Here is a 24,671-nt window from a genome sequence, read left to right as displayed (position 1 = left end):
AGTCTCATGGAGAAAAACATCTGTTGCATGTCCAGCCCTGAAAAAATAAGAAACCAAACCAAAACAAAAACCCACAAAGCACAGTGAGAACCTCCTCTTCCACAAGCTCGAAAATCCAAGGACTGGTGAGTGAGCACAAATTTCCAGCAAGTTCTGCCTCTTCCTAGCATAGACAGATCCTAAATAGCTCTACCATTTCTGCTCAGCTCTTTCTCCAAAATGTTTGAATTTACCCTGACAGGGACAAGAAGTAGCTCAAACCGTCAGGAAGGGTTAAAGTGTTGGCAAATGTACCCTATGTGTACTTTTCATTTTTCCACAGCCTGAAACACAGAAGTGCCTGCCTCCTTTCAGAATGTACAACTGTGCCACTTCAAAAATGCTGTGAAGGCCCCAGCATGAGCTGTGGGCAATTCCAGTCAATCTGCCAGAGCTGGCTTCTCTCAGCCAAACAGTTTTCCTACAAGTACAGCTCAGAGCTTCTTTCAGAATGGCACACCAGCATAAAACCTGCCCAAGCTCTTCCTTCACTGGTGTTTCCCCTACAGTGCCTGCTCTGTGTGCATGTGTCTCTCAACTACTCAGCTCCTGACTTCAGGCTGGAGTATCTGTATTTCTTCCTTCAGGATGGCATGTAATCAGGGTTTTGTTAAACTAGTTCTTCGCTTTAATTCTTGTCACCATCCCAAAGAGGTTGGCACAGCATTGCAGAGCTTTACCAGGAGAAGCAGGAGCTGCCACAGGGCAGACATCACTGCTCTCTGTGGAGCAATCTTCTCATGTGCCTTCAAGTAGAGACTTGAACATCATCACAAGGATGGTTTAAGACTCATCCTCTTCCCCATCCTGCCTCTCTGCACGGCATGGCTTCACTTCTGCTTCCCAGAGCCTTTGTGGTTTGCTCACAGGAGACTAACATTGCCTCCAACCCTGGAGGCCCTGTGCCATTTTCAGGAGTCACATAACCCAACTTCCACACTGCAGCTATCTCCACAGCTGACTGAGAGCTGATCAGTAGGAGGAACCCCACCAAAGGGGAATCACAGCCTGTGCTTGGCTCTGCTGCCTTCCAGTTGCACCAGATTCCCCTCTCCTGTTCACAGCCTTGTGCCCTGCTCTGGCCCAAGCCTCTCACTCTGGATGCCTGCCCTTCATGCCTCCTCCAGCAATGTGCCTAGACTTTTGCCCTGATTCCTGCTTTCATCTAGCATCAACTCGCCCTCCAGTCTTCATTTCTGTTCTAACCAGGAGGCAGGAGGTCTGTCCCACCCAAGCCCTGGTATATAGGCGTGGTAGCACCTTGTGGGGTTTAACACTTAGGCGGTGCTCAGAATAATTATAGGCCAAATGGATTCCTCCCACACCTTGGCTGCCCCAGGAAAGCGGGGATATGCACACGTTACCCTCGCAATGCTGCGTGCGGGGTCCTGACACTGCGCGGCTCCTGTTTTCATGTCATTCCAAGCTGCCTTTAAGTGATGCAGGTCTGGAGTGCATAGACAGGACCTTTGCCATGTTGAAATGCCTTCGAGCAGCAACCACCCATGTTGGCAGGCTATTAAGTTTCTGTAGAATTTTGTCAAGTCTCCAGATGAACATCAAACCATCCCAAATCTCCTGAGGGGCTAAGAATTAAAAAGGAAAAAAAAAAAAAAACTGACTTCACATGTCATTATTCCCTGCAGCTTTGTAGCTAATTTAGAATCTGTTGATCCTGGTGCCAATAGTTTATCTTTAAACTCACTCTATACTTTCAGACTTGGTTTCATTCTTGGGTTTAGTGTTGATTGTTTAGCTAACAAGTCGGTGATCTAACAGCACGTATAAGAAGAGATATTCACTGTGTATATCTTTTTGTGTGCATTTGTTCCATTAAGCAAAACTTCACATGATAGCTGAACATTTCTCTAGGAAAATTTACTTTCTGGGAAACAAATGATGAGTGCGGCATTAATATATGTGCTAATGTGCTGCCCTCCAGTGGAGTTGGGATCTGGTTTGGGAAATCGAGCTCTGCGAACCTTCACTTGTAGCATGCAGAAAGAAAACACTCATGGGAAATATGAAATCACAACATTAACTTAACCACTGAGGGGACAGTGTTAAATCTGTTCAAACGTGTTTTATGGAGAGGATAGTTTGCATCCAACCTTAATTTTGAAGTATAAAATAATGCAGTCCCAGAAATCCTCCCTTCTCTGCAAGTACTATAGTCAGAGGGAGCAGAAGGTCTTCAGCTGCTTATGGATGACACTTTGCATTTAAGAGTTTCTGAGGGAAACTGTAGGAAGTTCTAATTTTTAAAGAACAGCCAAATCCAAAATGTCTGAAGACTAACCAGATGTTACATGTAATATCAGGGCGGCTGGAAGGAGCTGTATTTATTCACTACAACATCCCCCATCATCTGGTAGGAAAATGTGTCACCTTCTGGTTTGTACCAGAAAAGTTTATTTGAGCATATTCAGTATTTCTGGGAATAACTTTAAACAATTTTTTTCCTTTTTTTCATTTCTCTCATTGGATCTTTTTCTTCCAGACATCATAGGATTGACATTGCTCTGATATTGCTTCCCAGATATCCTTTTCCTGTCCTTGTTTCACTTTTCCTACATATTGTAAAATCTACAATCTGGTTCAAAGTTACATTCACGCTCTTAACTTGCACAAAGGCTCTTTCATCGAATGGCAGCTTCAGATAAATCTAAATTTAGAAAGAAACGCACACAACTATTAATCTAGATTGTAGGACTCAAGACCGCAAGGCCATGATGTTCACCACTGCTTCAATTCTCTTTGAATATTATCTTCATTTTTCCCATAGTGTTCTGCCATGTTTCCTCCTTATCACCTCTGCATCAGGATAGGGTAATGCTTTTAAAACCACATCTCCATGTTTTCTTCTGATCATGTCACTGGAATGGGATGAGGAAATAAATGTACATGTGGGTGATAAAAATCTCTTTTCCTCCTCAGAGCATAGAGGAGTTGTACCACCGCATAACTTCCCACTCAGTCTCTGCCAGCATACATTTTCACCTTTCAGCTCCTCTCCTCCAGCATGACACCTCTCACAGCCAGTGTGTATGTAGGCCGGTGAGACCCGCAGTCATTCATCCTTCTCATGCCCTGCTGCCTTGTGGTTTGCCTCATATAGTTTCAGCAGTGAGGCTTGCACAGGGGAGGTTGGTTATATAAAACTTTTGGGTGATGGTGCCTTAATGCTGGAGGTATTCTTCCCATCTACATTTGGAGACAATAGCTCAATAGTTTTGTTAGTGCTTTTTGCGAAATAAATACATCTGTGTCTTTTGTTAAATCATGAAAGAATTAGAGACTTCTTTTAGATGCATAATAGAATATGATCTTGCTAGGTAAAACCAGGCTCCTAAGTCATCCTTGATAGGAAGCTTTAATATCTAAAAGGAGGCTGGTGCTATGGGCAGTCTGGACTTCTGTAAATCACTGTGATGTTGCATATGAGGAATATGGGATAGGTGCACTGTGTCAAAAATGAGCAAGCAGAGAACTACAGGTCATGTCAGGGGAGGATTTACTGAACCGAAGGCTCCTACCTACTTTCCAAAATATGTAAGAGTATAAAAAATTGCAAACTGCAATCAAAATTTGCTGAGCCTGCCAAGCTGGAAGGTAACATTTCTGTTGAAATACCCAGGGTACAGTTGCAAGGTTCCTCCTCCTTGGAAAGGAGGTCATGTATTTACTCTCATGAGATTGTATTTTGCATAGCACAGCTCCTGCTGGTGTCAAGAAGTTTTCAGAGTGTGTGTGTGTGTACACTGGCTTTGGTGGATTGAGGGGGGAATAGGTATGTAGAGAGAAGTGATCCCTTTTGTTACACTGGCTGATGTACCTAGGTACATCAAACAGATCTCAGACCTAACTCCTCCAGCAGGTCCAAAAGCAGCACTGTAAACCATGCTAACTGCATGATGGAAGCAGGGACTCTCAGATCAATCTTATTATGCTAATCCATTCTACCATATGAGAGAAACAGTGGTTAACACCTTTGAAGTTGGGGGTATGTTTACTGGGAAGGCAGTGACAGCCTGTAAGCTCCTGCAGAGCAGGGGGAGAAAAGGAGAAGGGGGAAGGAAAGAAAAAAAAAAGAGTCATTAGCACCTGTGATGTACTTTTAAATACATTATTACATTTCTGGTATTTTGTAATTAACCCAAGTTAATTGCAAGCTCTTGGATGCACATTTCCAGCCCAGAGGACAACCAGCTTTTAAAACCAGCTTGCTCTCTTGAAGGGCTCAGCTTGACATAGCCTAGTAACAGGTTTATCAGATAAGGTACCACTAGTCTTAATGTGCTCCTTAATTAGGAATGTAAACACCTTCATTAAAAAAAAAAAGAGGGCCTCAGAGAACTTGTGAAGAGATTTTATGATTATCGAGTTGATAGAGAAAGTATCACAGCAAGGAAAGCCATTTCCTACCTTCTTCACTTTCTAACAGTGCCGCTGTGAAGCAGAGATTTGCCTCCACCAGGCCATCATCTGATCTGAAGGGCAGCCAGCATTTGGAGAGTGTGCAGATATAAAGTAGAAGCGTCTGTGTACACATGCATGCCTGTAAGCATGCAGTTTATGTGGGTATGTACATGGAGTGGGCTATGACTTGGGCTGCAGTTAGACACAGTGGTGTTTCCTCCTCTGGTAGACCCAGGGGTGGGCGCAGCTGGCAGCCTCAGCAGGCCTCAGCTCTTAACTACTCATAGACACGGGGCTTTGGCTGCTCCAGCACGTACCTCCCTCCCGCCTTGCACTGGGAGCCACCTTTTGGCCTTAAGGCCACATCCTCTCTCTGTCCCCGCAGGTGGGACCCACACCCAGGGGTTCAGTGGATGAACTGGGCTCACGGGGGCAGCTCTTCCAGCACCACCCAGAGCAATGCCCTCAGCCATCTTGCCCTTCAGGCAGCTTTGTGGCCTCGCTGCCTGTGTGGGCCCTTTTCTAATCTAAGAGCTCCCCGAGGCCTGCTCCATCTCCCTGCTTTTCCTGATGACAATGGTGGCCAGAGCAGCTTGGGATATAACTCTGAATTTAAATGCAGCCAGCCTTCAGTTTGCAAAAGCAATAAATCCCCTTCAAACACAGTTATGTAAAAAGGAGAATAATACAAAAAATAATGCTTGTTGGCAGCAAATATATCCCTTTGTCTGCAAGACAGAGGCCTGTTGAAAACAAGAGGCTCCAGTGTTGCTTAATGCACTTGCAAGGGCAAGAATTTGATGGCTAAGGACCATCCCGGTGACATCCTCTTGCGTGTGGTGACCTGTTCCTGGGAGGCTCACCCTTTGAAGAGCCCACCACTGCTATTCTGTGTCCATCTGGGATGCAGCAGTTCAGATGTTTTCATGCAAACCATGGAAAATAAAAACAACTGTGGTTTGAGCTCTCTTAACAATTTTTCTGGCTTTTAGCTAAGAGATGCAAATATACTGCAGAGCTAGGAACAGACATTATTTATTGATGGTCACTGTAGGGTTTCTATTCAATTTACATTTTCTGTGAATTCTGTTGATGGTCACTGTAGGATTTCAACTCAGTTTCTTCCAGTAAAGTATTTCTAAATTTCTCCACCTCTGTACTGTCAATCAGCAATTATAGTACATAAAGGATATCCGTTTCTTCTAAAAAATCTAAAATTTATTTGCTTCCTAAATACCATCAGGCTTGAAGATGCTCAGCAGCTCACAGGATTGGACCCCGAGGAACAGAAGCAAAGTGTGAGCTCAAATCCTTGTTGATCTTTATAATGCAAGCCAAAGCTCAGACTGCTCTCATTATGTTATCTGTCATCTAGAAAGCATTGAGCCCTATAAAAAGGAAAAGATATTAGAAAAACATCATAATTGCTTCAGTGGTTTGTATTTTCCTAATAGGCTGCTGATTTTCTGCTCCAAATGGGAGGTAACATGTCTCAGGAATTAAGGAGAGCTTCTGAATCTAAAGTGAGCTACTTTCATCACAGCAATTTCAGTTCAGCCCTGGAAGTGCAATGCCAACAGTGAGTGTTCTGTTCCTCAGGCAGGGCCAAGCCCTGTGAGAAGCACAGCCCAATGCAGCCCTGGTGTTATGCAGCAGACAGGGTACGAGTGCAATTCCTTGTTAATTCTTGCACTGGGGTTGCTCAGTCAAGAAGTCTGATATGCTCATTTACAGTTCATCCAGGTCTGTCCTGTGCCTCTTTCCATGGAAAACTCCAGTGCCCTCTGGTAGCTGTGAGCTGGTTTGGGTCCCTGAGGCAACTCTTCCTGCCCACTGCTGGTCTTTTGTACGAGATGCCCCACCAAATACAATTGAGCAAGGAAGTGAGCAGGCTGGGAAGAATGTACTGTAGCACTTCCTGGCAGGCATTAGGGGGGGATCAAAATGAAAGGGAAGTCTTCATGAACGCCTCCTTCAAAAAATTTTGGTTTTGGGAAGGTTGAAAGGGAGCCTCTCCTGCTGGGGAAAATCCTTATGGGGGCTGGCCAAAAAAAGTCAAGATTTTTTTTCTCCATTACAGACGTGAGGGTTCTGATTTTTTTGTAATTGTGTGTTAGAACAAATCCCAGATTATTATTATTTTTTAATTATAGAAAACAAAAGAGATCACATGACTTAGCCTGAGGGTCAAGGCAGCCTTTTGACTTGGGGAAAGTACATGTCTCTGCTCACATTTTTGCCCTCATGAGCATTTTTGTGCATAAAATAGCACTGATAGGAGAGCTGCAACAGCTGCCTATGCATCCAGAGGTCTTAAGGACCTTATCCCTGCTCTGTCACTTCCCCACCAAGACACCAAGACACCAGACTTCCTAGACGGAACACCACTGAAGTGGGCTGGGGATGCTTGCACCTAATTCACGCCCCCATTTCCACAGGTAGATAAGCTGCATGCAAAAAGCATGTTAGAGGAGGCCTTTCCTTCTTCTTCTCTTTTGCGTTTTTTTCCCACATCACATCCTTTCTTCTTTTATTTTTCTTCCTGAAAACATTTTCAGAAAGCTGATGGCCTGTCTACACGAGAACCGACATGTGTCTTTGTAAGATGAGAAAACAGCTTTGGGTACAGACTTCCAGATGTAGTTTCCAGATAAGCTAGTCTGTGAGGAGACAGATAGCTCTTTATTAGTCTTAATAGCCCCCACATCTTCAGCATGCAGTGTCCCCACTGGCAAATTAAGGAATCTCTGATGTCCCCTCTAGTCAACACAACTCCCACAGGAAAAAATCTTGTTGCTATGCCCAAGAAGTTAATTATTTTTCTGATGGAGGTACCAGATCACAGAGGCAATTAAAGAGGTATGTGTAGCTTGAGCTGTTGCAGCTTCTTTTTGATGTTTCAGGTAAAAGGAAGGACAGAGTTGTATCTTTCTCTGAGGTAATTCTTAAGATGTATATGTGAGGTCAAAGTGATACGAAGTAGATACTGGAAAGTGTGTAGTTCATCTTATCCTGCACATGCAATATTGTTGTGTGCACTGTTTTTTTCCAGTGCTCATAACAATACAAACTGTAGCCAAGGCTACACAATAGTTTTCTTCATAATCTCCATGTTTTCATTTGCTTATAGTTTTCTAAGTTTATTCTCTCTCCAAGCTTGCACTGCCATCATTGTCATTCAGTGATGCATTCTGAGACGCCTCTTTCCTCCTGAAAGGAAAATTCAAACCACATCTTTGTTATTGCGAGGCCGGAGCCAAACTGAACTCTTCCGCTGAACTCTGAAACTGATGAGGCCCTGCAGTGAGGATTATATGCTTATCTCCGTTAAGAAGGATTTAGCAGCATTGGAGCAGACAAAGATTATCTACCAAGCACATGCGAGAAACTGTGATAATCTGCGTGAAGGCAGTTCACGAGGTTCCTCTCGTAAACCCTGGGAACTCAAACAGGCGCTGGATTTGTTGGTGGCACCTGTGAAGTTCATATGATCTACCCTCCTTTTATTTACACAAAACTTTTTGTCTCTCATTCTGCTGCCGAGAATGTGTCTGCATGTGTATGGAAATATCAGAATGGTGAAGCTCTCTGAGACAGCTGTTGTGCCTTTCTTCTTGTGAAGTTAAGATTTGCATCGTTGAAGTGTATCTACATTAGTGCTGAAATTAAAGAAATGCAGAAACACTAAAAAAACCCCTTATCTGCAGCATTAAGCACGGACTTTTGTACCTTGATCCATGTGTTTCTTCTCCTTTTTTCAACAAATTCTATTTAATAAACAAAAAAAATCTTGATGACAGGAAATTAGTTTTTACACTGTACTAATACAGAAGCCACAGAACTAAAATTACAGTTAAAGCCATTTATCGAAAGTTGTTTAGCTTAGACCACCAACAACTGTAACCTCACTGTTTGCATATTCTATTTATTTAGTCCATTTACTCATGGATACTGTAAACATAGTGGCAGCACTACCTAATTATCTAAGTAAATTAAATTCAAAGGCTGACTACAGCGAATGCTGCTTTTTCTCCTTCAGACAGCAAGAGCCAAGCATTTTCTGCCTGGGGACGTATGTATATATTTATCTATTTATGTGTATCTGCCAGTCCATGGTAAGATGCCGCAGAGACTGTACAGAGGGACCTTTCATCTGGGGAGAGAAATATTTGAGTGACAGGGACCCAGGCGTCTCTTTTCCTATTCCCCCAGGCCAAACCTGTGCCTCACAGTCTCCTGGAGAGAAGCTGAGACAGCGAGTCTCTAGCACCTCTTGCTATGGTTGCCACTGGCAAAATAGCCTTCCTTTTCCTGTCAGCCTCTGTGCATATTCCTAACAGTTATTAACGATTATGCCCCGAAAGGCAAATATGGTTGTAATTAGCAACCCCTTATAGTCAAGCTGAGACTTGCTGTGTTGCACACCTGATCCGCAAAGACCCGAGCCTGTGTTTTACACCTCTTCTCCAGACACCCGCTTGTCCTCAGCCGAGGCGTGAGTCAGGATGTGCAGAGGGCTCAGTGGACGAGCTGCTGGAAATCCCATGTTGCATAGGAGCCATTGTGTAATCCCTCCAAAAATATACTTCCAGCTCCTTCCTGTTGATCTCTGCCTGCCATCCTATGGGACTGTCATTTGTGCTAGTCAAAACAGGCAGACTGACAATGCTCCACGCTGGTTAACTCTTTGGGGCCATACACTCAACACCAATCAGCTGATGCATTGCTGCAGCTGATATTAACATGCACTTGAAGAAGGACTGAATTTGTAGGACAAAACCAGCGTAAAGCTTTCCCAAAAGTCATGTGTGGTGGAGGGGCAGGAAGGATTTGCAAAACTGTTTCTGTGCACCAGTACATGTTTTAATCTGGATTTTCTACACATGCTTCAGTACCAACAATGAAGAAGATCAGCTGTGGACCCAAACTTCAGCTTTGCCTGCCAAATGTTCATAGGTAAAGACTTTTATAGAGCAGCAATGCTCTACACAGATGCACGGTCTGCTCCTCATCTCCTGAACTAAGAAGTGCCTTAGCATGAACTCAGAAACAGCCTTTGGTTTGTTCTGGAGCGGTGTCCGAGGCTAGTGCTGTGGCTCTCGATGTGAGATAGCAGGCACATCCAGAGTGCCTGATTTCTGTTGTGTTCATTTGAAAATCTGGCTCAGAAGCCAAATTTGTGTAATTCAGTGTTTCCCTCCACCCTCTCCCCGAGGCCCTGGGTTCCTCATTTGGTTCCTGGAGGCCTCTCAGGAGCAGTGAGTACCTGGGAATACAAGGGAAGAGGAACCACCTGTAAATTTGTTCAAGCATTCCTCAGATCTAATTGCTCTTAATGGTTAGGGACCATAATAACTGGACACTTTTTCCCTGCTTCTTGGCAGGCGCAGGCTGATTGTCCAAGCTGTGCATGTTTCCACGTATGTCAGCTAGAGACAAAAGTGATCTTAGCATTAGAAAATCCCTCACTGTGCAGATGAGATTAATGTGTGATAGATTATATGGTGTGGGTGTAAATTAAAATGCTTGAAAATTGAAAGTGAGCCTAGGTGCAGCCTAGGATGTCTTGATACATACCAGCAGGTATCATTCCAACTGAGGAGCTATCTACATCCCTACTGCCAGAAACCTCCTACATCTGCTTTTCCCAACTCCTCTGCACTATGAAAATAAAGTAACTGTTTTGTTTTTTACCCTTAAAGGAATAAAATAAATAAATAAAAAACCACACACACACTCACAAATCAGAAAATAACATTGCCAGTTTATGGCAGCATACTTGAATAAGGGAGTGAATAATTAAATTCAATGTTTTGTTTTTCCAGTGTGGGGGAAAAAATTCTCCCCTAGTGTTCTAATCTGGCCATATTCAGCACTTCAAATTGTTGCTTTTTTTTACAGTTAAAAACTATTTCCCATATGCTTGACGTATTGCTATGTGTAATAATAGAATGCAAGGAAAAAACGTATGTTTACACACAAGACGTGCCCCCACATGTATATTTATATTGAAAGAGAAAAATATTGTATGTATATATGTACAACTTGACACTTTCAACATTTTGTGTAAATAAGTACCAAATGGATGGAGAAGAATATATTATACATTAATAGGCTAGACTTCTTCATTTCCATTTTTCAAATCTGGCTATGATTTCAAATAAGTACCCCAAACAGTAAACATCTGGGCGGCTTGAAAGCCAGTGAAGCATGTTTTTGCTGTAAAACATGTTTTTAGTGTAAAGTTAAGTGTTCGGACTTCACTAGTGAAAATTTGGGCCCATACCCAATTTATAATAAATGTGATGACTTTGCAATACCACTGTGGAAACAGCCTTGATAATATTCATAGCTGAAGTTGAACAAGCTGTTTAATAATTAGGATTCAGTTTAACAGACATATGTGTGAAGATTATGTCCCTGGAACTTTTCCAAGTAACTATACTGTCATAGCCAAAGCCTTTGTCCAACTTAAGTGTTTGACAGTTCATGCAATGGCACGACTGTTTTCCATCTCTCACCTCCAGATTTAGGACAGTTTATCTCTGATTCTCTTTTGTTTCTAGGTTTCAAAGTGCAATTTCCTGCAGAAAGGAATATACTCATAACTCAGTTTGTCCACCCACCCACCCAATTACCTGTCTCAGCTAGCGCAATTGCTAGAAGGAACATATAAAGCAAGTTCCTAGCTTGATGCTGGCGTGATACAGCTTTACTTAATCCATTTAGTGTTTAAAAATGTAAATGTTAGTGGCTATCTTGAACACTGAAGTGCTGCTCTAACATAGACTATATGCTTAAGTGTGGCACAAAGTAGCAATTGTACTCTTCTTCTGAGAGCCTAAAACCTCACAGCTTCTGAGACCTGGAAAATTTAAAGAGCAGCTCATATCTACTAGGACCAAAGTGCTGCAAACATTTGCAATTTGAAGCTGTAAAATCCCTAAGGCATATTATGTACTCTAACAATACCATTTAATATGTTGTATCATGCTAGAGAAACAATTTGTGCCTCTTTTTCCTGTCTCATTTTCCCTTAGAAAGAAATCCAGTACATGAATATGTAACATTAGCTCTCATTCAAAGTTATTCATAGAACTGAATTTGAAGAAATGAAATAAATTAGCACGTGTGTTTACAAGAGATCACAGCCTTTATTTTTCTCCAGCCATTGTAATAGCACTTAAAATACAAAGTTCAGCTTCCTCCTTGAGTTTAACCTCTTATATCAAGAGCTTGCCTGTCAGGAATGAAACGCAGCCAAGGCTTTCTGCTGAAGGCAGCTTTGGGCTTTCCGAGCAGGTCCATGATTGCCAGCAATGAAGGTGTAGCCCTGGTGTGACATCTACCTGCGCTGATGGCCATCAATTCGTAGAATCATAGAATGGCCTGGGTTGAAAAGAACCTCAAAGCTCATCTAGTTTCAAGTCCCCTGCTGAGTGCAGAGTTGCCAACCACTAGACCAGGCTGCCCAGAGCCACATCCAGCCTGGCCTTGAATGCCTGCAGGGATGGGGCATCCACAACCTCCTTGGGCAACCTGTTCCAGTGCGTCACCACCCTCTGAGTGAAAAACTTCCTCCTAGTATCTAACCTAAATCTCCCCTGTCTTAGTTTAAAACCATTCCCCCTTGTCCTATTGCTATCCACCCTTGTAAACAATCGTTCCCCCTCCTGTTTATATGCTTCCTTCAAGTACTGGAAGGCCACAGTAAAGCCTCCCCAGAGCCTTCTCTTCTCCAAGCTAAACAGTTCATAGAATTATAGAATCATAGAATTAGCTGGGTTGGAAAAGACCTACAAGATCATCAACCATCCACCTACCACCAATAACCCCACTAAACCTTGTCTCTCAAAACTATATCTAAATGTTTCTTGAACACCTCCAGGGACGGAGACTCAAGAACCTCCCTGGGCAGCCCATTCCAGCACCTGACCACTCTTTCAGAAAAGTAGTGTTTCCTAATGTCCAGCCTGAATCTCCCCTGGCGCAACTTGAGGTCATTCCCCCTCGTCCTGTCACTAGTTATGAGAGAGAAGAGGCCAACCCCCAGCTCACTACAACCTCACTACAACTTCAGGTAGTCATAGAGAGTGATGAGGTCTCCCCTGAGCCTCCTCTTCTCCAGACCGAACAATCCCAGCTCCCTCAGCCGCTCCTCATAAGGCCTGTGCTCCTGTGTTCCCTCAACCTTTCTTCATAGGAGAGGTGCTCTAGCCCTCTGATCATCTTGGTGGCCCTCCTCTGGACCCGTTCCAAGAGCTCCATGTCTTTCTTGTGCTGGGGGCCCCAGGCCTGGACCCAGTACTTCAGAATTCAGAGATTTCACTTCTTGGCTCGCCTTTTTGACGCTTCGCCTGGACCTTTCCTAGACAAACCTGATTTAGTGGGCTCAAGGACACAAGCCAGGGTTGTCTACTGCCCCCTAGCCTTCTATATTTAGTGGTCAGGATGCAGCTCTCGCTTCCTCCACAGGAGGATTTCTCATTAAGCCCAAGAAGTGCCAGAGTTCAGAGCTCACTCCTCATCTCTGACTGATTTTTATGACGGTTGCAACACCAGGCTGCTGCATGCTTTCTCAGAAAGGCAGATGTGCAGTGTGTGTGGGAGTGCACGTGCACATCTCCCCCCTTTTGTTTAGATCTCTGTATAACTCTGGGCATTGCTGCCGTATAACCTGTGTTCTGGTGATGAGCCCTTCTGCTCTTATTTTGGCAACACACACACACGTATTTACTAATGTTCATAAACAATCACCAATTCTGTCTTTTTAGGTAAAATACCAAGAGAACATGGCTCACCTGGGTGAACGTAAATGGACTCACGTATTCCCTTTTCTGGTGGTAGGTATCAACATGTTTGTAGGTATTTCCAGTGCACAGAGATAACTGGGGTCCATTTGAGTCTTTGCAAACATCTATAAATTGCCAAGTCACATCTACAGGTGACTGAGCACTGGACTTTGAAGCAGTGATCAGTTTCCAGTCAATAAAGCACTCAAGCATCTCCTTCAGTGCTGCTTAGACTGGAACATCTGTCCAAATCTCTATTTCTCAGTGTGGGAGGGGTCAGTGAGGAGGAGGGTGGAGGAGAAGGACCTAAAAAGGAGCAGAAGCAGAAAGGACATCTGCTCCGGCCCACCAGGCTGATGTGTCACATGAAACCGTATTGTGATTGAGGCAGCTCATTATCTCAGGTTGTTATAGTTATCCTTTGCAGTTATATTTTTGAACACTCATTAAAACTGTGAGGGGTAAGGGAGTAAACTCGTGCACTTGCTGTGCTAGGTAACAGGAGAATTAATAGATTGGGAACCACAGCCTTCAATATTTTGAGGAGCAGCTGTGATAGCAGGCACAAAGGTCGTTTCTCTGAGAAACTTGTAACAGGACCAGATTGCTGAAATCCATGGCCTCCTCCATCCCACATAGCTTTAGGGATGTTTTGTGGTACAGTGCCAGCCCCACCCTAGTGGCTGGGCAAGGGGTGGGGACAAGGTGTATGAGAGGGAGGTGGTGACACTGACAGTAACACCCCAGTGTCTCTGGTGCAGGTTTCCTTGGTGTACTCTGCCAGCGCTGAATACTCCAACTGCGGTGAGAACGAATACTACAACCAAACCACCGGCATGTGCCACGACTGCCCCAAGTGCGAGCCGGGTGAAGAGCCATACATGGTAACTTTAGCATCTCAGCCCACTCTGCTGGTTTGGGGACACGCATTGAGCTCCAGATGGGAATTCTGTGGGGTGGCCAAGAGGACTGAGGATGCACTTGGTCTGCAATGCAAGACACTCCCATACTTAACTTGCTGGTGGGAAGTTTTAGGATGGAAAATGCAATTAGTCCTGCCTAAAAACAAATGTTCTGTTACATGGTGGTGATGCTTTGATATGAGAGAAAATGGAGAAAGAAACAGATTCTTGAGCAATGTGCCACTGAGGCCACGCCTTTCTTATATGGGAGCACTCATGTACAAGAGTGCTATGGGAGCATGGCCCCATGCGCCCATAAGCCACATCCCAGGCCCTGCCTGTTAAAATTCATATATTTTTAAGCATTGTAACGTAAAAGCTTCACACACATTCTCTGCCAGTACATTCTCATCTCAACGGCTATTTAAAATCTGACAGTGCCGTTCTAGCATTGTGTGATAAATAGGTTGCTCTGGCATGCTCTCTGGCCCCCACACAGAGAATTTAATTTTGCTCTCCCACTAAGATATTTTGGCACTAGAGGAACTTGGAAGCTTCTGCCACATTTTAAATTATGGTTCCTAAGTAACCATTTGATTTATAGCAGATAATTGTTGCATATTAAAAAATAAATTACTGAAATCCTGTTTGGTTTTAATGTTATAAACATCCCATTGCAAGAATTTCACACAGTTGGTAGTCCTGATCAAGGATGATTGAATAATAACCACTTCATACCAGTTTTATTTAATCTAAACACAATGTTCATCCAAGACACGTGAGCTCAGAGGTTACCAAACCTCATACAAACTTCACCTTTTCTAGTGGTCCTTGTGACCTCACCTGTCATGAAAGCAAGATCACCAATATCCCTGCTGAAACTGCTTCCCTTGTAATTTTGTTCTCTACTCTCCAATTACAGTTCGCTTTTTATCTGAACAGCTGAAATTCACTTCCAAGACTGCAACATGATTTAAATAGCCCTAAGGGGTCACTGTTAAGGAGTACGATGTTTCAGATTCCCTGTTCCCTCTCCAGGACATAGTGTGCAACATCCTTATGTACTTCCCTGACCTTTTTCAGACAGACATTAAAGAGCTTAACACTACATCATGCCAGATATTACATTCCCTTTTCCTAGGGGACAGCATACAGCACAACCCGTTTTCTAATGACTTTGTATTGTTGCAGACATGTGGGTATGGCACCAAAGACGAGGACTATGGCTGCATTCCCTGCCCATCAGAGAAGTTTTCCAGAGGAGGTTACCAGATATGCAGGCGACACAAAGACTGTGAGGGATTTTTTCGAGCCACTGTCCTGACACCAGGAGATCAGGAGAATGATGCAGAGTGCGGGCCTTGTCTCCCAGGGTAAGGATACAACCACAGACCTTTGCTCTGCCCGTTGAGCTGCAAAATACTTCTTTTATATCAAAATCTCTGACAGCTTCATTCATGTCCTGATTGTAGGTACAACAATAAATTGAAATGTTTCAAAAGTATAGGTGAATCTAGTAAATCAAGAGATGTCACCCATCTTACTGCAATCTCACTGATTGAAGAAACAACTGCTGGGAAAAAAAAAGCTAGGAAAAACTGAAACTTCTCTTACTAGAAACAGAAAGGGAGTAGCTCCTGTACTATAGGTGTGCGGTAACATTGTAGACTCTCCAAGACATCCTGCTTGGCCTCCAACAGCAACGTCAGAAGCCATATTGTGGGTTCTGCATCCTACAAATGAGCTCCATGAAGATGCCTTGGATTCCCTGTAGGCTCCATGCTGGCACTGGAAGTCTGTGCTCGAGAACATATCTCCTCTCCCAAGTGTGGCCAGCTGGCAAATTTGTCAGTAGCTGACAGCATTAGCTCACATAGCTGTTAGGAGGAGGTTCACCAAGGCAATGTTAGTCTCTCAGGGTCATGGTTAGTCAACAAAGAGAAAGGGGTCTAAGGAGCTGCTAATGTGGTGCGTGTGCTGTTATACAGAGTAAAAACAAGTTCCAGGGCTCATTGAAGAAGCTAAAATAGATGCTGTTTTATTAAGTCCATCTTTTCAATGGCCTGTTAATCTCAGTATAATTGTGATAGTAATGGTGAGAAAGCAGTTTGTTACATCAGATACGTTAGTAATCTATTATTGATTATATTTCCTTTTAAAGTCTGCAAACCCAAACTTAAATTTGCTTTTGCAACATTTTTTTGTAAGTAAATATTCTATAATACAAATTCACCTTACCTACCTTTTCTATTTCTGCCTGCACACCTCTTTAGTTTAGATGCGTACGTCCTCCCAGCATTTGCTTTTGTGCAGTTTGCAGACACAGCACAGCTTATAGCACAGGAAACTGCTAAAGAGGCCCTGCAAGACTCCAGGTTTATTATATCAGCAAGTCTGTGTGAAATTTTCACAGTTTACAAATAAAAAGAAGGGCTTGTCTAACTGCCAGCCAAGCAAACTGATGATGTGATTTTAAAAAAAACCCCTCTTGACTTCCCCTCATACATCATAAAGAGCAAGAAAGTTAAATAGTGGCCACAGTTGCTGTTTTGCAATTTTGTCAGGACTAATGAGGTCACCCAGGTGGGAGTGGGGTGCTGGCTGAAAATAATCAGCTTGCACAGCTGGTACTTGGGGAATAATCTGAAAACATTGTGTTTGCACAGGTGCAACCTGTAGCAGAAATTGGGTTGGAGTCGGGCTGTGTGCAGCTCCTGGGATGGTATGGCATGGCCAGCAGTTAAGGAGAAACAAGCACTCACTCTGAGTTCAAAGAGGTGAAATTCTGAAGACAAATTAAATATGGGCTAAAACACGGCCTGGAGCCTTCTTGATGCAACTTGGAGAGCCCAGAAATTCTATCTATCTATGTCATGGTGGGGAAATGCAGAGCCTCTGTATCAGAGCATAGGAGCTAGTAGGCAGTATTGACTGGCCACTCTTTACCATTGCCCCAGTGGCACAGGGAAAGCCAAGCACCACCTGGATGAGTGGCAGTGAGCAGAGTGCTCCTTCACCTTGGTGCTGGTCCTCAAATAGCCTCTAAGATACAGGCAGTGAAAAATTAAGGCCTGCAATTTAAGAGGACTGTGCTTCTGTAATATGCTGCAGGCTTCCCTCACATAACGTCCCTCATACTGCAGTCTCTGCTTGTGGGCATCTCATCCCTTTGCTATTTGTCACCAGCTGAGTAAAGCAGCCTAAGGAAAAGATGAGTGCATGGGGAGAATGTAAAGGCTTATTTCCAAAGCCATAGTCCTCAAAACCAAAGTTCAGACCTCTTGAGGTACTTAGACCCAACCTCCTGGGACACTACAGGTTTCAGCTGTTGGTCAAGAGCAAGGGAATTAGTTACAGCTTGGATTCCTCTCTCTCAATGGTGTGACCTGTTAGGTATTTAGCCAGTGAATTTCTAATCAAATAAAAGCCCTCCCTGCAGTTCTGGGTAAGGCAGCTGATGCGTCCACCTATGTGCTTGCCACCTCCCTTTTACTTTCTGCAGATTGTCCCCTACTGAACACGCACTGCCTTGTTCCCAGGTGCCCTGGTCCATGCAGGAGTAAGACCTAAACATGATGCTCTAGATTCTTCTTTGGAGATCAAGTCTCCAAGTGTGACTTGGCACCACCAAGATCAGCCCAAGATAAACTACTATGCTGTTAAGCAGGAGAACACATCCATTTTTCGTTCTAGCCTTCACTTCCGGATTTTTCCTCTAACACTTCAAAATCTCAGCCGGCAAGTGCTAAGGAAAGAGAAATAATAGGTTTTGTAGTGCAAGAATAGCACCATGAAAATTAGTGATTTTGTTATTGGGCCACTCCTCCACATTTAGTGATATAAAGAGATCAGACACTTCCACCATTGCTTTAAATATTTGTGCATAGCCAGAAACATATCTGTTGCCAATACTTCAGAGGTGAACCATTAACATTTGCAACTGCAGAACTTCCTACTCACATAGGAGAGGAGTTGCTTGCCCATGAATGTCCTCTTCAGTTTTCTTTGCCTGTCCTACAGCATTCTGCATTGTGGTGAAAACCAAGAAATATTCCACCAGCTTGCTTTAATTAACTGTCAGAAGGGCTGTTTATCTTCCCTAAACCACTGTGGCTATTAGGTTGTGGATCCTGACTGTCCTGTATTTTTCTTCATAGATTTATATGAATCTTTGGCCTGCCGTTCTTTTTTTTGTGGTTTGGCAGCCATTTACTGCTTATTTATTAACTGCTTTGCAGCCTAATATTATGCAAACCCCCACAAAAGACAGAGTTGTTCTCTTGAGAGAAGGGGATAGTGGCAGATGGAGCACATGAGCCAAAGGGAAGAGTGAAGGTGAATCTTTCAATGTCAGCAAAAAAAAAAAACCAACAAAAAAAGAGGAACTATGTTCAGTTTATGTGTTCTTTTAGGTATCTCTAAGCACCATCCTCCATCCTGTGACTCAATGTACTTAATTTCCCGGACCTGTATCCCCTATTTATAGGCTGGGTCATTCATTAATGACCAACCAATTTTGATGGACAGTTTCAGCAGTAATTTTCTAATGTATAAATTTTCCAGAAAAAAACATTCTGCACATATGCAGACAGTACAGGAGCAGAGAATCATTAGGTAGTGTTTATGATGTTGAGTTCTTATCTATATAGAATAGATTATGACTATGCATTTCTTCACTAAAATTTAGCAAGTGATTTGTAAAAGTATATCCACTGTGTATGATTTGGATGTATTTTACTCATTAGGTTGACTGTGGATCCAGTTCTTGTAGAACCAGTTGCCAAGACTAACTTTAGTGGCAGCCCAGTTCAAATCATGAAAAGTTTTTTGTCATGCTGTAACTCCATGATCAAGGGCTTACTTATGCACTATACAGCATGGAACTTCAAAAAAAGCCAAACGGTTGTAAATCCTAATCTGTCTTTCCCTGTAAGGGTAGTGCTTTCCTGCATTTGCTATTTAGATTTGGCTCTGTTACTGAGATTATTCTCATGATGCTTGAGAAGAAAATCAGACAACCATATCCAACTGATGGTCTTGCCTGAAAGACTCCTGCTTCAAAATGACGTTCTTTTATTCTGAAAAGTCTTATTTCAGGGCATGCTGTACGCTGCAGCTTGAACACAGCAAGGAGAATAATGTTGTTTTAGGCAATGATACCTTCTTGTCGTGTAGTCTTGATGGTTGATTAATTGCCTCTGAGGGGTAAAAGAAAGAACAGAAACACTGTCTCTATTCAGGCAGTTAAAAAAAAAAAGAATTATCTTTGCATCAAATTGCTTATAAAAGTGTTTTTTTTAATGATTTTATCTCAGTATAATTGGTTGCTGCTGAACCATGCTCCGTTGCAGTATATTAATTTACACTGTTTTGCCTCATCTTGCCCTTCATTTCAGTTACTACATGCTGGAAAACAGACCTCGAAACATATACGGGATGGTTTGCTACTCATGCTTGTTGGCACCTCCTAACACCAAAGAATGTAAGTGCTCATCAATTTCTATGCATTTCATTTGGCTTTGACTTGGATCATCTGGAAGCTCAATATGAAGTCTTTCAGCAATTATTATTATGTTCAAACAATAACTCAAGTCTCCAGTAAAGCAGTTTCTGCTTCCAACTAGCCTTGCCAACTAAGGAAGCAAATGCTGAACATTTGGTAAGAGATCAGAACCTTTGATTTTAGGACCTGCTATTGTTCAGTTATGCTCCAGCTTTCATCTATTAAGACATCCCATGCAGGACTTATTATGGTTATTTAACCAAGTAGATGCAGGACATTGCAAAACTGTGATTTTTTTTTTAAGTTCAGCTTTAGTTCAACTATGAAGAAAATGTGGAACAATTTATAGATACCAGTAAAAATGCATCACACCTTTTTACATCCTTTGGTTTCAAAGTGACACAGGGACTGGCGTTGGAGTGTGACAGTCAGCACTGATAAGAGAGCTAAATCTGTGGATTTCATTGACAAAAGAACCTGTAGTTTGCTGATTGAAAAAAGATGTATGTAAGTGTGTGTGACATCCTGGCAGTTCCCATTTGTGTGTGCAATAGCTGACATCCTCAGGCCAGGAAAAGGAAAGACAGCCTGCAGTAGCACTCTAATGCAGAAGTAGCTCCTGAAGAAGACTGCTTTCTCCTTTGAAGCATAAAGAAACTGAGAAAAGGAAAAGGAAAAATTAAGTTCCCTCCAAAGGAGCAAATGAGTTGGATGCTCCCTCAGAGAATCTGGAGCAGATCAGGAGAATAATAATAATACAAAAAAATAATAATATTTTTAAAAAGGACAAAAACAGGCTGTCCCCCAGAGAAACCCGATACATGTAAAAATAAAATCCCATTAAAAGTCTTTGCCATGCAAAAGAATTGCAGCACTTTGCCTGCTTGATTTGAAAGCAGTTGTTGACACAAAGCTCCCTGAACATTTATTTATGTACACAAATAGCAATTAGCTAGTTCAGATGCTGCTGAACTGTGTGTGGTTGGTAACCTGCAAGCCACTTTAAAGGAGGAGGATGGGTTATTAACATCTACTACGTTTCCTAAAGTGCAGGAGCTTGGATGATAAATACCACCTTGCAGAGAGTCCTAGGGTGACAGTCCAGAGGGAGGCATTCTCCAACACATGTATATGCAGTATGGCTGCTCAGTTGTCTGTCACCTCTCCTTGCCTGGCTGCAGGACCCCACTTGGTCTCAAAACCTGTGCTTCTGCCCCAGAGAGCAGGAGTGGGCAAGGGCAGGGGGAGCACGGTTCTGTTGATATAAGGTCTGTCCTAGGAGGCGAGGCAAGGGTGCTGTGGAGGACCCTGGTGTGAGAAGTGGGAGGAAGGTGGAGAGGTAAGTAGAAACACAAGGTTTCAACAGTGATAGCTGGCAAACAAACAAACAGAGAGAGCTGGGGCTCTTCAGTCTAGAGAAGAGAAGGCTCTCTGGGGATGTTATAGCAAGTTTCCAGTACCTGAAGGGGGCCCACAGGAAAGCTGAGGAGGGACCTTTTATAAGGGCAGGTAGTGACAGGACAAGGGGAAATGGCTTTAAATTGGAAGAGGGTAGATTTAGACTAGATATGAGGAAGAAATTCTTTACTGTGTAGGTGGTGAGACACTGGAACAGGTTGCCCAGCAAGGCTGTGAATGCCCTCTCCCTGGAAGCATTCAAGGCCAGGCTGGATGGGGCTTTGAGCAACCTGGTCTAGAGGGAGGTGTCCCTGCCTATAGCAGGGGAACTAGGTCATCTTAAAAGTCTCTTCCAACCCAAACCATTCCATGATTCTATGAAACTGCCCCTCCAGCATGCCAAGTCTTGCTTCAAAATGTGGGGTATTTATCTCAGCAGTTCCTTGAGATGCCACCAGCCAGTATAGCCATGCACATTTTCCCCCAGATTTGGTTTGTTTTCAAAATAGAAGATGGCATAAGATAGTAGGATTAATTTGAGGTGAATCACTTCTTAAGCTCCAATACTCTGTCTTAAGCACATGCTGAAATGGATCTTCAGTAGTATCAGATGTATTGTAGCTTACTTATCTGGCATGGAGCTACCTGAAGGTCTTACAGCTATTGTTCAATTCAAAACACAAATCTTTGCCTTTTATGGAGTATTTGGCAGATACTATATATAATGTGCTTATATTTGCAAGGGAAATGTGCATTATATAACTGATTAACCACTTGCATTTTTAACTTGACAAACCCAAGAACAAATATATTATCCTTGGGAGTAATTTTGGCAACCTACAAATCGACTGAATACGAATGTAGCAAGCATTGGTCCTGGCAATAGTAAACATTACCATTTTAATCAGGTCCCTGAAACTAGCCATTTGATTACAACTGTTGAATAGACCAGAAAGCTTTTAAAAATCCAATTCACTCAAATCACTGAGATCAGGTTACTTGTTTTGTAACGTCTAAACCTCTGGATATTGTTTGAAATGGTGGCTTCCTGGCTCACAGGCAATAACTGGTACTCCAAATGGAAAATCAGCCTTGCTACAGGAATTCCTCCTGTTGTGCAGTCAGCATAAAATCTGGTGTTAGCAAAAGACCATAAATATAAATATAAAACCTTATTTATCACACACTTCACTACCATCAAATTATACCAGCCAGAGAAAAGAAAAGTTATCATGTCAGTGTTGCACAGCTCCATAAGTTTTTGAGGTCTGCAAATTCCAAACTAATCTAACTGTTGCACTCTGAGCATGTAGCCCTAAAGGAAACATGCCATTTTTGTTGCATGAAGGATAATATCAACTCTTTGGTATGAATGGCTCCTATTCTCAGAAATTCTGCCTTTTGGCGCTCGTTGCTTCTCCCCCTGACTGTCATGATGGAGGACCCAGGACACATTAGCAAAGTCCATATAGTCTCAGACCTCTTCAGTTCCTTTACTGAGACTTCAGAGTAGCATTGAACAGCTTTCAGGAGCTTCAACCTTGCAAACTTTGCCAGTGTGCTGCTCCCCAGAACTGCCTTTTCTCCAAACACTCTGTTGTAACTGGAGAGAGGGGACCCAAAGTGTTGCAAGGAAAAAAGGGTGGCAAATTACTTCAGAGTAGGAAGCCAGGTGTGACAAGCTCTGGCTTTAATACTTTACTTCCAGATACAAAAATTAGGGCAGAGAAGTCCCATTTTAGGCCTTCTTTAGGTTTGAGACTGAGTTGAAGGACAGTGGTGTTATCCTTAGCTGAAAAAAAATACCTGGCTGAGAACAGCTTGGTGTCCCTGTTACACAGGGCCAGAGCAAGAACTGAGCTGGGTATTTTGCTGCAGGGAAACCTCAAAGACCTCACCTCACCATACATTCTATCTGGTAGAAAAATATTTGGTTTTGATCAAAGGGTAAACAAACAGCTTTCAACTCCAAGAGCCTGCTGTGCAACTTTCATCTCCTAAACAGTCAATAAACCTTGAAATTGCTGAAGCAAGATGAACACCCCATGTCCCAACGTATGGTAATATTAGTGCAAAGGGCATGAAAAGTGAGAAGGAAATTCCATGATGGACCCGTGTCGCTTTTATTTTTTTCTTCTCAGGGGACCTGAGCTGGAAAAAGTGCAAGTAGCGTGGATCAGAGTGGGAGGAGGGGGAGACACGTAGAGGTCAGATATTTAATCAAGATAACCATATCGCCAGAATGCAGTGCTCTGGACTGAAAGATAAAGGCAACAATTCTCTGTGCTCTGTGAGGAATGTCAGGTTTTGGTGGTGGCTTGTGGGAAAAGTGCTGGTAGGGAACAAAGGGTATGCTTATATGAGTATGAGGATGTCCGCTACGTAGCAGGAAGGCTTTTTCTTATGTGGAAAAGAGTTTGTCTTCCGAAGTGAGTCAGCATCACCATAAAGATTTCAATTTTTCATATCTTGTGCACTGTGAAATGCCTATGTGTAAGGCTTTTGAGCCCTCAAGGCTATTGTGTATGAGCCTCAATCCTGCTCTTCCAGGCACAGAGGAGCGCAATGCTAAACCATCAAAGAGGTGAGGCCTTCAGCAGTGTGTGAGGGACATCGTGAGCCGTCAGTGACCCGTGCTGACTGGGATGTGATACCTCTGTGACAACTAGCAGCTTTGCAGAGAGTGACGGAGGCAGCTACTGGATGCAGGTTTCCTTTGCAAATTGGAGGATGATGTATTGCAGGTAGTGAGCACCAAACCACTTTAAGATGTGGCTTCCCACACTTAATGGTGCTGGATTTGCTGTCAGCAGTTTTGGAACTGGAGTCACTTGAGGCCTCTAAATATGTAGAGTTGTTGGTTATTTTTTTGCTTTCATCCAACGTAAAAGAATATGCAAAAGACAGAAGATTTTAACCTACATGGAGTTTCTCTGGCTGAGGTACATCTGCTTCTGGAAGAGATGTTATCTTTAAGCAGCTGCAGTTCTCAGCCAGTTTGTGTGTGTTAACTGCTCTTCTGTTAGAACTTTGATATTTTCCATTTAAGTTCAAAATTGATGGAGGAAAACAAAACCAAGCTCTGCTAGAAAATCTTGAACATTATATTTTGAAGTCATTATTACTCAATTATGACAAATATGTAAACACTTCTTCACTCAAATTACTGAAGGAATTTCAGCAAGTGATTGGGGGTTTTCTTTCTCTATATGTTCTTGTGTGTGCATCGACGAAGCATATTGTTAACTCCTTTCATTTCTTTTTCCCGGCTATAGACATGGAAACAGTTGCCATAATCAACCTGTGTAAGTTTTTAAGTAAGTCTAACACTTGTCAGTGATGGCTTAGCAAAACTAGAAAAAAAAAAAAAAAAAAAGAGGAGAAATAACAAAAAAAACCAAACATAGTCAAGTTATTTTTGAATGACCAGAGAGTGAATGGCATCTGGAAACATAAAAGATGGTATCTGTTGTTGTAGCGTTAGGACTTCAAAACCAGCTGAACAGATGAGGCAGAACAAGGTACTAACAGGCTGACGGCTCGGTGCAACAAGCCCTCCTCAGGGGTCACTTCCATACCCATGTGCTTAAGGTTGAGACTCAGCCTCCTTAATTGAAG

General features: G+C 42.9%; 1 protein-coding gene across 2 annotated transcripts in view; it reads left to right on the top strand.

Annotated features, from left to right (window-relative positions):
* The window catches only part of EDAR (ectodysplasin A receptor), a 73,232-nt gene that overhangs the window by 31,959 nt on the left and 16,602 nt on the right, over positions 1-24,671 (top strand). For both annotated transcript variants that reach the window (XM_021414381.1, XM_021414372.1), the window contains exons 2-5: positions 13,233-13,301; positions 14,012-14,134; positions 15,344-15,525; positions 19,549-19,634. In XM_021414381.1, coding sequence (XP_021270056.1) covers positions 13,251-13,301; positions 14,012-14,134; positions 15,344-15,525; positions 19,549-19,634 — 442 coding nt within the window. In that variant the 5' untranslated portion in view covers positions 13,233-13,250. The remainder of the gene's footprint in view (positions 1-13,232; positions 13,302-14,011; positions 14,135-15,343; positions 15,526-19,548; positions 19,635-24,671) is intronic.

The sequence above is a fragment of the Numida meleagris genome, chromosome 1 (genome assembly GCF_002078875.1).
Source record: "Numida meleagris isolate 19003 breed g44 Domestic line chromosome 1, NumMel1.0, whole genome shotgun sequence".
Classification (NCBI taxonomy): Eukaryota; Metazoa; Chordata; class Aves; order Galliformes; family Numididae; genus Numida; species Numida meleagris.
Note: the sequence above shows the minus strand (reverse complement) of the source record. Positions and strands in the feature narration are given on the sequence as shown.